A 13,680-nucleotide genomic window follows, 5' to 3' on the forward strand; every position below is an offset into this window, starting at 1 on the left:
TTCACTAGATGTGTTCACATACTAGAAAATCAGTGTATTCAAGTAACAAGAAGTATCAGTTCTCCTTCAATTGACCCATTAGAGGAAGTTACTTAAATTGTTCCTTTGGATCTTAGATATGTAATATCAAATAGACATCACACGTTATTATTGTGTTTAATTAATGTCTCAAAGTGTATCTAATACAAAATTGGCTTGTTAGGGCACTATTATCGTGAGAATATATTATTGTGTTTAGTATTATGAAATTCTATTTAAAAAAAATCCTTTTTTAACATGGAATGCTGTATGCTTTTGTTTAACCCTTTAAAAATAATAACTTTTCATGGACTTTTACCCAGGTCTCGAAATTTTTTCTGATCCAAAAAATTCAAGAGCCAAGCTTGCTTTGGAGCCTTTTATATTGGAACTTGGATTCTAATGCAAAATGTTCCTGCCAATTCCACCCACCTACACACACACACACACAGAGTGAGAGAGAGAGAGAGAGTAGCTAGGATCCTTCTCAACATTATTTATCCACTCAAAACGTCCCACACGACTTTCTCCATAGAAGCTCCTTGCCCATTGCTCAGCTGCTGCTGCTGCTGAAATGGGTGCAGCCCCAGCAACCTCTTCCGACCAACTCCTCCAAACTCCATCCCTTGGTGCTGCTGCTGCTGCTGCTGCTCATGTAATCCCATCGCCGCCACCGACCTCGCTCCGCTGACCCCCAAGAAATCCAAAGTCGTCACATCCCCAGTTCCCCCGCCTCCATATCTCACCCCTGACCTCCCACTCCCTCCCTGCATCAAACTACCACCACCACCACTTGCATGCTCTAAAGCCTTCAAAAGCCCATGGCCGTGACCACCGCCACCTACAAACACTCCAGCATTCGATGGCAACACCCCAGCTGCATCACTCACCGCCGAGCCTCCGCCCATTCCAATGTCGAAGAATTGATTTGCAAACGCTCCTCCATTGACTCCCATCTCGTGTGCTTGCACCCAGTGTCGATCGGGCCCGGCCATCCCCGAGACGAAGCCCCTCTGCGTGGCACCAGCGCTGCCGCCGGCGGCCGTCGCACCCACCTGTGCCGCCTTCTGGAGCAATGCGGTCGCCGACATGTGGGCCGACGCAATGGCCGGCCGGCCTGTCTTGGCGTCGTCACTGAGCCCGTTGTAGCCTGAGGGGAAGGTCCCGGAGCTGAAGAGGGTGGCGGCAGTGGGTGACGAGAGCATGGTTCCAGCCATGGTATGGGAACGCAGTGAAGTGGGCATGAGGTCGTAGGCGAAGCCCTTGAGGGGGTTCTTGATGTCATGGTTATCGAAGTCGGAGACTCCAACGGGCAAGCTGCCAATGCTGGTGCCAATGGGCATCATGAGCTCAGGGGGTTGAGCTTGGAGGTTGGGGCTCATGGTGGGCATCACGCCATTCTTGGCCTTGGTGTTCTCTTCGGCTAGAGCATCACAGAAGGCTCTGTGCGTGATGAAGCTGTCTTTCCTGTGGATAAGAGAAAGTTTCAGTATTATGTTAATTTGATACCAAAAATTTTACTTCATGATGCTCTTATTGAAAGCAAGAATTCGGTCAATGTGCGAGGTATGTGTTCTAAAAAAGATATTTAGTTGTCTTGAGCACGGCGAGTCTGAGACTCTTTAAGAGTGATTTATGATCTTTGGACTAGGGTTTGAAACTTTTGCCTTCCCCTAGCTACTAGCTTGTAGTATGACTACACCACACAGTAGTGAAGCACTTTTTTCTAAGTGAGGATACTCAACTTTAAGGGACAAAACTTTGACTTCCATAGATTTTATTAGCAGCCCCTCTTCTTTTAATGTTCTTCAGACAGACCTGCAACCAAAAAGAATATTGTTTCCGCCCCCTCCAAACACCATGGCTTTTGATCCCTAGAATTTTATGTCACTTGAGTGCAAGTTCAAGTTCCTTAAAACTCGAATATTATCAACTTTATAGATTGGTTTAATTGCATGTCACTTGCTTTGTTTTACGATGAAGCTGCTCCATATAAAGTAGCACTCAAGGGGTGAAAATATGATATTCTAATTAAGTAAGAAAATGCAAGGAAAGATGCTGTTGTGAAGTAGTCCTAATTTATGTTTCAAAATTCAAGGGTATTATTATATGTTAAATAATAAGCCGAACAAAAGGATAGGAAATTTTTAATGCAACCCAAGGGCATATATATATAAATAAGTTAAATTTGGTCTCTAATTAATTAATTAATTCTAGTTTCACTGGCCAGTACACGTCACAAGTCTAACAGGATGTGACTACAAGCTATAGTCAAGCTAAATTTTGTCATGTGAGCCCACCACAACCTCAATAATCCGATGCCAGCCCGGTAGGTTCATCTACTATTTTGTTTAGTTAGATGTAATCAACTAGCTACTTTAAGAGTAGTACACCCCTTGCAAGAGAATTGTCGGTCCTGATGGAAATATCTTTGATGAAATCACAGTGTGTTTCCAATTTCCAAGAGATAAAAAAGTTTAAGGCTACTGGATCCATCTTCAGACCTCATATTGCGTTATATAACAAGCTCAAACACCACATTCCTCGTTTGTAATAAGCATGTGTTTAGAAAAGCAAACGGGATGCGGACTTGGTAGTTTCATATGTGGCCAGTCGCTCTAGAGACATCCTATAGGTTGGTGAGGGGGAATTGCCTAAAATGCTTCGAAACTTGTTATTTTCTGACCATATTGGATTATCCGTACTCGAATGGTATGAATCAACCGCGTTAGCGAAAAACAAAAAAAACACCACAGAGCTTTAGAAAGAACCCCCCGTATTTTGATCTTCAACATCTAAAATATATACTACCCATTTATCAAACTTAATTTTGTATTCACATCATGGTTGCAAATAGTGTACGACAATCTCTATATGAACCAAAACACTAATAGCCTCTAATGCCCTAAACATATACCACAACCTATTGCCTGAGTTACATATATGAATGATATCTATTACACTATTTTTTGGTATGATACCCTAACAGAGTTAATTTGTTCTTACAAGCTATTATATATACCGTCATTACACCGTTTTTAAAAAAACATCAGCGATTACCGATACTTATAAGCGTCGGCATATTTTGTAATTACCAACGCTTTCAAAAAGCATAAGCGTCGGTAATGTCTGATTTTTCTCTAGTGCTTTTAAGATTCATGAATTGTTTTTGCCAACTATTGATCCACTATAATGTTATAAGGTTGCAACAGCTTATCATAGAGCATCTAGTTATGGCAATACTCCTAAATTTTAATTGTGGACATTAGAAGTTGAATCTAGTATAAGCTCAGCAGAAGAAGTGAACCTGGAGAAGATGGTACCACAGTCACACTTGTACTCCCTGGTGCCACAGATCTTGACATGGGCCTTCCAGTCAGACAGCACTGCATACTTCTTTGAGCACTTGTCACACTTCCACTTCTTCTCCCCGTGCTTACGGCAGAAGTGCTTCTTGATCCCGGTGAGATCCCCCAGAGCTCGGCTCGGGTTGTGGTGCACGCATGTGGTCTCAGGGCAAACGTACACCTTCTTGCGAACCTCCGTGCTTGTCCGCTGCCTTAACTTCCATGGGAGGTTGTGGCCTCTGCGGTGCAATTGGAGGTTTTGGTCCCTCTGGAAGCCCTTGTTGCATATCTCGCACAGAAAGCGGTTTTTTGCCAATAAGGTTGCTGGCGATAGAGCAATCACTTCTGCTGTAGGGTCTGGATAAAGATTAACCAATGGCAATTGTTACCTTGACAACAAAAATTACTTCAGTGGTTACGCAATCATCTGATCTTCTTTTTCTTTCTTTCTTTCTTTTTTCTTTGAGAAGAGAGTTATCTAATCTTGATTTGAGGAGGTTAATTACTATAGAAAACCTGTTCACCGGAAGGTTTTCTCCAGAAATTATTAAACATGAGAATTGTCTACTGAAGGATTATTATTGATTGGAAAAACTAAGCATGACTACTTTGGTGTATTAAAATTCAATATGGATCTGTATTTTTACGTCATATTGTTTGCATATTTGTTATAGTGTTATAAGAGTTAATAGTTTTAAATAATGAAATTACTAGTATTTGTATTTAAAGTTAAGTATATTCAAACCAAACCAGATTAACATGTAGCTAGCTCTTCCCTGGAGCTTATGACTCTCAGAAGGTATATTGAAATCCAATTGTTTCCTACTTTAAGTATCACAGGGAGAGGGGAAAAAACTTAACAGCAGTCAGATTCAGTGATCAGAAAATGTCAAGAAAGGCTCCTTTTTTTTTTTTTAGCACAGACAGAATTGAATAGCTGATCCATTGACTGCAGTAAGAGTCTTCCAAACACAAGCTGCTTCATTTCCTTAAATAGATGGATGAGGCTAGCTGATTATTACTAGCTCTCAGAGTTTTAGTTATTTGTGTACACAGCAAGTGAAGTTCACAGTTATTTGAATACTGATTACCAACTACTGTTATTGAAATACTATTCATCAACCATCAAAAAAGCTTGTTACTACTCTTTTATTTGATTTGAGCCTTTTAAAAAAAACATGGAGAAGCAAACAAACAAGTCTCTCACCAATAATTGAACTTTCCAACCACCCAAAAACCAAACCTCATGTTCTCATTATCATCATCATCTGTTTCTGTTGTTAAGTGAGTTTCAACTTAAAGGTTAATTTTTTTATAAAAAATCCATATATATACCTGGTGTCCCGGGGTGGTTCCGTTTCTTCTTGACCAGCGGCGACGGTGCTGGCTGAGAGCCATTGCCATTGGTTGTGGCAGTGATGGTTCCATGCAATGGAAGCTGCTGCTGGCTCTGCTGGACTTCCTCTCCTGTGTGGTTCTCAGATGAAAAGCTCCCACCATCGCCTGTTATATTTGACATTTGGTTGCTGCAAACTTCACTTCAATCTCTCCTTTCTTCTCTGTTTTGCTTGCTTTCTTGTATGCCTTTTGCTCCCTTGCCTTCTTTCTCCTTTAGATCTCTCTTTCTTTTCCTACTTGTTGGTAGTGATGTTGGATTAATGGTGATGATATGGTAGGGGGAGAAGAACGGGGGAGGCTATGGGGTGGTGGCTTGCTTCTTTTATGGTAGGAGGGGAGAGCATTGGTGGAATAAAATAATATAATTCATCATATTTTTAAATTTATTTTTTATTATTTTAATTAAGAGCAGTGACTCTGTGTTCTCGGGATCAACAAAGACAGAAGGCAGAGAATTCTCCTTCAAATCTGCGGTGGAAGAATTCTGCTGGCAATTCTTGCTTCAACAATGGAACCGGGTCTCCTGTCCTCTCCCCTCACCTCACCTCCCCTTATTTTATTAGAAGCATGAATTTATTTGGAATAAGTTTTTTATCATAGCCTTTCTTTTTATTAAATGATTGTCATTAACTTAGTGCTGAGTCAAGCCGGCCTACTAAAACTCGGTCGAGTCTTTGAGTCAACTTGCAAGTTAACCCGCACATTAATTTATGACCCTAACCATCCAAGATTTGAACTCAGAATCCTTGGGATAAGCCTTATTTACATTAATTCATAAAAAATTAATATTCAATTATATGATTGTAGTCCTTTCCTTAAAATATTTAATGAAATGAAACACTTCGTTTGCAAAAGTTAGCAAATAATGGAAGTCATTTGATTATGATAAAAAAATTTATAAGTTTTTGGAGTTAAATAACCAACTAATCTTATTGCTGAAGTTAATGGAGCAAGGATTTGACATAGTAGCGGATGATCAATTAGCAAACTGAGAAGCTAGTGAGGATCGAGCAAGATCAAACTCGACCAAATGGATATAGACTAAGCCTGACTGTTTCGACTCGATTACATCCTTAGTGTAATAGTTTACTTTGTCTCATGCAACCAAGCTGAACTAATTGAACTGTAAGTTATTTTTTATTTAATTTATTAATTATTTGTAATTGAGTTAAAATTTGAGTATGACTAAGCTGATATAGTTTGCGGTAAACCACTTTGGAGAATGATATACTTGTAATCCCAACAGATAAACAAACTCATGCCTTTTACTTACCTTGGTTGGGGGGAGGAAGAAAGCTCATCAATCCTTGCATAGTCCTAGGGAGCACAATGACAAATTTGTTACCTTGCAACACTAGGTTGAAATCTTAAAACACCTTAACAAGATCATTAATCATCCATATTTCAGGCTGAGGCTGCTTGTATTTCTATTGTAATGTTGGGCTTTCAACCATTAAAAATGATATGCCATGTAATAAGTATGAGTTATCATATTGAAATTACCACTTGTCCCAACAAGCCTATTTATATATTTTATATTTTCTTACACTCCTTCTCACATATGGGCTGAACTTTTCTTTTAATGGATGAGCTCAACATGTAAAACTTTTAATAATGGAGTTAAAGAGTATGGAGACAGGATTCAAACTCAGGATCTCTGCTTTGATACCATGTTAAAATCATCATTTATCTTAAAAGCTTAAATTGATAAGATGAAGAAGATTTATTTATATATTTTATATTTTATTGCATATCATAGAGGAATGAACAAATGCATAAAAAAATAATCTTACAGACATTTGTGCACAATTGCAAATCACAAGTTGTATGTGAGGGTTTATGTGACCTTTCATGTTCCCAGGACTTGCTAATCTCTCCCCTATTGAGGGTGGTTCTATATACACCCCCCCTATTGCTCAGGACACCCCCCAAAAATTAAAAAAAAATTAAATACTCTCTACACCCCCCATTTGCTAAGGACACCCCTAAAAAATTAAAAATTCCTAAATTACCCCCCACCCTTCCCACCCCCTCACCTAAATTGCTCTCTACACCCCCCAAACCCCCCCCCACCCCGCTCTTCCCCTCCAAAACACCCGCCGGCTTCTCCCTTCCGCCCAAAAAACCTCGCCTCAAGCACCTCCCCGGCCATCTCCCGAGCAACGAGCACCTCGCCGGCGGAGGAGGAGGAGGGAGGCGGAGGAGGAGGACGGGGAGGCGGGGGGAGGCGGAGGGGGAGGTGGGGGATGGGGAGGAGGAGGAAGGAGGACGGGGAGGTGGGGGAAGAGGAGTGAGAGGAGGTGGCGGAGGAGGAGGGGGGAGGCGGAGGAGGAGGACGGGGAGGTGGAGGGGAGGTGGAGGGGGAGGACGGGGAGGTGGAGGGGAGGAGGGGGGAGGTGGGGGATGGGGAGGAGGAGGAAGGAGGACGGGGAGGTGGGGGATGGGGAGGAGGAGGAAGCGGGCGCAGGGGGGAGGGGGGGAGGAAGACGAGGCGGAGGGGTGATGGGGGAGGCGGAGGAGGAGGAGGAGGAGGAGGCGGAGGAGGAGGACGGGGAGGTGGGGGATGGGGAGGAGGAGGAGGAGGGGGAGGGGTGATGGGGGAGGCGGGGAATCAGGAGGGGTAGGAGGGGGGAGGCGGAGGAGGAGGACGGGGAGGTGGGGGATGGGGAGGAGGAGGAAGCGGGCGCAGGGGGAGGGGGGAGGAAGAGGAGGAGGAGGGGTGATGGGGGAGGCGGAGGAGGAGGAGGAGGAGGAGGAGGAGGAGGCGGTAGTGAGGAGGAGGGGAGGGGAGGAGGCGGCAGTGAGGCGGAGGAGGAGGAGGAGGAGGCGGCAGTGAGGAGGAAGAGGGGGTGTACTGAGAAAATTTCAAGGGCAATATGGTAATTACACTAAAGGTTAGTTTGGGTATTTTTTTTTGGTTTTTGGGGTGTCCTTAGCAATAGGGGGGGTGTATATAGAACCACCCCCTATTGATGATGGCATCCCTCCACCAACAAGGGGGTGAGCTCACCTTCAGATTAACGTACGCCTTAACCTCCCCAAATCACTGTACGGACGTGTCTATGATTGATACCCATGGTCCAGTGGTGACACACCACGTGTACTTATAAAAGCGTTTATCATAAGAGTTATCACCGACCACAAGGAAGCCAATTAGTTACTTGTTAGAGGAAACTGGAAAGAGGATAATTTAATATCTTTATTTATCATATCAGATTTGCTTTTTTGGCTCGGAAAAGGTTCTTTGCATTATTAGATGTAGATTATGTTTTATATATTTAAAAAAATGTTTTTTAAATAACAAAAAAAAATTATAGGGCATCTCTTTATATTTAGGCCAATTTTATTCGAACTTTGAAAATTTTCAAATAGATTACTCAAATATACAAAATATTCCAACTAGTCTGATCCTTAGTCATATAGTAAAATAAATTATATTAGGACCAAAGTGTCCTTCATATCATAAAAGGATCTCATTGTACAGCAGTGTAAGAACTCACATTTCTTCATATAAATCCACTATAGGATCATCCAACATACATATCTCATAATGCTCCAAACTTCTTTATTCATGCATCCGCTCAAATCCCAAAGCAATAACTACATGACCAAGATCATCCATCCACCTTCACATATCTCAAAATGACTAGTAAATAAATTAGATTGTTCATCCACTCACACAAATCTCAAAGCGCCCGCATGAATGATCCAACTTACTCATCCTTCTACCCATATCTCAAAATGATCGGTGGATGATCATGATTATTTATCAATCTGAATAAATCTCAAAGTAACCGTAGAAGATCTGGACATTCATCTACTACACAGATCTTAAAGTAACCACAAACGGTCTAAATATCCATCCACCCATACAAATCTCAAAAAAATTGCGGATGATCCAGATATTCATCTGCCTGCATAGATCTCAAAGCAGCCAAGGCGGATGAATAGATTGATAATCGGTGGTTGCTTTGAAACCTGTGTATGCTGATGAATATCTAAATCATCCACAATTGCTTTGAGGTCTATGCAGAAGGATGAATAATTCTAATAATCCACCAATCACTTTGAGATCAGTGCAGAAGGATAAATAATCTAGATCGTCTATGTGATCGCTTTGAAATTTGTGCGGGCATGTTGATAATCTAGATCATTCACTGGTTGCTTTGAGATCTATGCTAGAGATGAATAAAAGAAGTTTAGAGTACTTCGAGATTCATGCGATCGATGATCCAAATATTCATCCGCCTGCATAGATCTTAAAGCCACCACATGAATGATCTAAATATTCATTCTTTTGGATAGATCTCAAAATGACTATATGGATGATCTGGATTATTCATCCATCAATACAAATTTTAAGATTGGAATAGATTGAAAGAGGGAGAGGGAATTTTCATTAATCGAAATGGCAGACTTAACGCCGTCTAATAGAACAGTCCGTAAACTCAAGGTTTCATTTGAAATTTTTTAATGATGAAGGGTGTTTTCGAGATTGATTCAAAATTGAGAGGGTGCTCCTGTAATTTACTTAAAAAATTAGAGATATTAAAGTTTCAAAACTTAGATGGTATGCTATATATTAACAGATTAAATTAGAGGAATATTACATTTTTGCTCGAAATCATTAAAAAATTTTAAACTGCCAGCCTGGCAGCAACCTCGCGACGAAGGCCGGCAGGCGGCAGTCCCATTTTCTTCTTCCCTCTCCACTCGTTTCTCGCTTGCCGGTGCGACCACAAGAGTCCATGAAAACTAGAGATTTTATACATAAAAAAATGGCAAAAGAGAGGAAGGGCTGCAGGGGCTATCTTAGTTTTATTATAATCTTCAGATCTTTAAGCAAGTCTTAGGGTTGGAGGAAAGCGATTTTAGAATGACGTGCCTTGTGTGGTCGATAATGTCGTGGTCTCTGTCCATATTATGTAATGCATAGACTAAGAAAGTTACAAGGAAGAGATAGATGTTGACCTATAGTACGAATCCCTTCTTATTCTAAGGCCAAATCCCTTTCCATGCTCTCATCTATGCCTCCCATCCTCATCCACCCCCCTTCCCCTCTCTTTCTCTCTCTCTCTTTCTCATAACAGTGCATTCTTTTAAGAAAATGGCCGTGTATGAACGTGTAAGTATTTTATAGTGAAGTTTGAAGCAATCACACCCCCATGCTTCCATCCATGTGTCCCCCATTCTAAACATGTTGACCAATAAATATCACTGATCTTGAATGGGCTAAAATCCATTGCCATAGTTTTATTTGATCATCTTGGTAGTTGGACGGAGAGAGAGAAAATGTTTTATTAAAGAGCTTTTTGCATGAATACCTATCTAAAAATCAAAATTTTCTGAATATTCTTTTAAATTTATATTTATTTTTGTATCCTCATAAAACATTGTTTTTACACAAATATCCTAATACAACGATTCTTCTAATACTTATAATAAAAACCATATTTATTTTAATTAAAAATAAAATAAAATTTTAAAATTAATTTCTTGTCCTCCATCGTGATCGCCTTATAAATAGTTTTTTTTGCATATCTATCTATTAAGAATATTTTAGTTATTTTAATTTAAAATCGTTAATTTTTTATCAGCGTTAGATGGCGTGGGTACATGTGTAAAAATAAGGATACAAAAAGGATAGAATAGCAAAACAAGTATTTTACGATGATATATATGCAAAATTCGATATTTAGGAGGGTATTCATGCAAAAAAAAACTCTTTAATAAATGATGATTTATATAAAAAAATTAGGTACCTATTGGCCATAAAGAACTAAGATAGAATGGAAGAGAAGTTTCCACATGCAGCTTATCAAGTGTCAAAGGAGGGTCCCTTAGCTGGGGACAGCATTAATTTAAATCCCCTAATTCCCTCTAAATTCTACAAATCTAAGGAGTCCATAACATCTTTGGCCCCTTGTCGGCCATGGCCTTGGAATCAAACTATCTTCTGCATTGCAACTGGAAAACGCGGCATATGAAGTCAAGTAATATAATCTTAATTTTAATAAGATCTTTTGTGGAAACACATTCAACGTGTAACAATATAACTAGCTCATTCTTACATGCATGAAATGACACCAAAAATAGGAGTCATCATCACCTTACTCATCAAATAGTACTAAACTACGTCATTCGTATTGACTAGAAATTAATAAAATTTAGGCAGGAAACACACATACCATACTATGAAAAAGGCAAACCATGTCTCATTTTTTATACTTCTCAATCTAGACAAGTACTTGGTGATTTGAGCAAGATAACCTTTCATTCACCGAAGTAGTCGCCCATTAGCAAAAAAAAGTAGTCGCCCAAAGATTACGCTCTCCATTCTTCACCCATATATTGCATATTAAAATATCTGATATCTAGTTTTTAAATGATAAATTTGTTGCTTGAGAATTAAAAATGGGGAGAAAAGCCAATCAATTGACAAGGACATTATCAGAAAATGACATCAAACTGTTTGGATCTAGGTGTTGCCGAGAGGAATTTGTCATCTTGATGTCGGACCCATGAAACCTACATCTTCAAATAGGGTTTCTTTGGAGGTGAAGTTTGGTATACTTAACGCAATTGTGAAGAAAATTTGAGGCCTGAGGGTTTCCCTAAGGGCCCTAGTGTTTGGAGGGAAGGTTTGGATTCGAACAATGATGTTGATGTTGGCAATAAGTCCCCTACAAATAGAACTTTTGTGTAAACCAACACTAGAGAAACAATCTACAAGACTTTCCTAGTTGATACACTGATTTGATTCAGGGGACAATGAATAAACTCAATCCGGGTTTTAATCAACAACAAACTAAGATTCATTTAGCTGAAGCCTTTTTCTTTTTAATAAATGAATTGACTAACAAACTTCAAATTTATGCGCGGCGATCTAACTATTAATTTCATATCCACTCTCAAACTTTTAAGATCTACATAAATAATTGGGGGGGAGATTTGGTAGACTATGTGGCTCGCAATCTGTCGAATCTCCGAATTAACAGATTTTGTTGTCAATAATTAACATATTTGGATTCGACAGATATAATCTTCTAGATCGAGGTAGGTAATTAAGCCCATCAGACCAGCAGATCAGCTCAGGATAGTTTGGATTAGATTGCGCTAACCAAAACTGCACCTCATACCCCTCCCTAACTCAGTTTTTGATACAATATAATACAGGATGGGTTGCCTTGGGTTAATGAATCAATAAACATTATAACAATTATAATGTTTATTATATGATTCATTGACTCCAATATTGTACTAAAGAAATAGAAGGCAGGGTTGGTTGCCTCTGGAGCCTCTAACCATGTTTATAACTTAGGTAGGTTAAGTATTAATCCAAACCGACCTTCATCGAAGATGATCGAAATCACAGCTGCCCAAAATTGTCCGGTTTATACAAATTGGCAAGGGAAAGTTGACCTAAAGTCACCCCCCATGTAGCTGAGTAGACCAGGGTTCTATGGATCCTATGAACCAGGGAAGAAAATTAAAACCAGGAAGAATGATGGCTAATATAAAGAAAGTCTCGCCCTAGGAAATAACATGGTTAGAGTCTACAAATCAACATTTTTTTTGCTGTACTCCAACAAGTAGACCACTCAAAATTTCCCCTAAACTTTGTGGATCCCAAGATCTCTGCTACATGATCTTTTGTCAACCCCCTCGATTTCCGATATCACCTATGGGTTAATTTAACTGGACTCAGGTCTCAGGGTAAGCAAGTTCTGATTAAGTAATAGCATACCTAACCACGTTATAAGTGTGATAAATTGTTAGTTTATATATCATGGCCCACGCAGGGGACACGTTAGGTGTCCATTTACACTAAATAACCTTAATTTGAGACAGAGGATGTTTTCTAATTTGGTCTAATATGACTGGTTTAAGCGTGGCCTAACTGGTGGGCAAGTTAAATCACAGGCTAACAGTCTTAAGCTCTGCTATGAGATCCCATAATTGTGTTAAGTGTCTAAATCAAAGCACAAAGATGGCTTCAGTTTCAGCAGAGTGGACTGGGTTGAGGTTTAAGCCAAGACCAACACACCAACAAACGATTGAATTTGACCAAACTTGATAATTCTAAATCTGAACATAAAAATTCAACTTAATAATTACTTCGTTTGAGTCGTGCTAGGTTGGGTCGGGTAGAATCCATTCACTCATGGCGTGGAACTAGGTTGGAGATAAACTAGAATAATGGATTAGGTTTGGCTTATGTCAGGTTTAATGAGTGTAAACCTATCATGTATAAGTTAGCATAACTAGATCGAAGCGTCGAGCTATTTTGGCTTAACCCAACAAGATTACTCAATTTGGAACACAAACACACACACACACACACTAGGATTCCGAATTTCTACTTAGATTCAGTTAGGTCTTCGCTGGACGATAGAGTCCGATATCAATAATCCGAGCCATTGGACATAACTACTACATCTAAAATACTTACATACTAAAAATTATATGATTTGAAGATCTCTAACCTATATATGTATGCATATATACAAACGCGTATACATGCATATGTTTGTACGTACGTATATATATACATTCATAAATTTATGTATACATACATATGTACGCACATTTGTATATAGCTACGTATGTTTCTACCTGCATATTTATATAGGCACGTGCACACATCTATATTTATACCTACATAAAGGCCTACATACCTTTTCGTACAACTGTCAAAAAAATTTATCAGCTTGGCAAGTCATTGCCTTTGTGACCCAAAAAAAAAGGAAACATTGGCAAGCATTTTAAAAATTATATATCTTCATTTTTGTTCATAATTCCAAAGCTATCATATGGTGAAATTAAAAGATCAAAATGATCATAATTATATGTTAATAACATATTACCAGACTTATCTCAAATTTTCTTGTGCTAGAGGTTATTGCGAAAAGAAAGA

General features: G+C 39.5%; 2 protein-coding genes across 2 annotated transcripts; both read right to left on the bottom strand.

The window, feature by feature from the left end:
- Positions 1-369: 369 nt before the first annotated feature.
- On the bottom strand, positions 370-1,511 carry LOC120108387 (zinc finger protein GAI-ASSOCIATED FACTOR 1-like; the record flags this gene model as incomplete). Its single annotated transcript, XM_039121974.1, has 1 exon — positions 370-1,511. A coding segment is annotated over one exon (996 nt), but the record flags the coding sequence as incomplete, so codon positions are not given.
- A 1,759-nt stretch (positions 1,512-3,270) lies between these two features.
- LOC103724028 (zinc finger protein GAI-ASSOCIATED FACTOR 1-like) lies at positions 3,271-4,884 on the bottom strand. The gene is made up of 2 exons (XM_039121975.1): positions 4,701-4,884; positions 3,271-3,722 (listed from the first exon to the last, which is right to left on the bottom strand). The coding sequence occupies exons 1-2, from the start codon at positions 4,882-4,884 to the stop codon at positions 3,271-3,273; spliced, it is 636 nt and encodes a 211-aa protein (XP_038977903.1).
- Positions 4,885-13,680: the final 8,796 nt, after the last annotated feature.

This window comes from Phoenix dactylifera, unplaced genomic scaffold (genome assembly GCF_009389715.1).
Source record: "Phoenix dactylifera cultivar Barhee BC4 unplaced genomic scaffold, palm_55x_up_171113_PBpolish2nd_filt_p 001307F, whole genome shotgun sequence".
NCBI lineage: Eukaryota > Viridiplantae > Streptophyta > Magnoliopsida > Arecales > Arecaceae > Phoenix > Phoenix dactylifera.

Bases quoted from the DNA above. Each gene is read 5' to 3' on its own strand.
- LOC103724028 (XM_039121975.1), bottom strand. From the start codon at position 4,884: ATGTCAAATATAACAGGCGATGGTGGGAGCTTTTCATCTGAGAACCAC. The intron at 3,723-4,700 runs GTATATATATGG...ATCTTTATCCAG, and splicing joins GAACCACCCCGGGACACCAG to ACCCTACAGCAGAAGTGATT.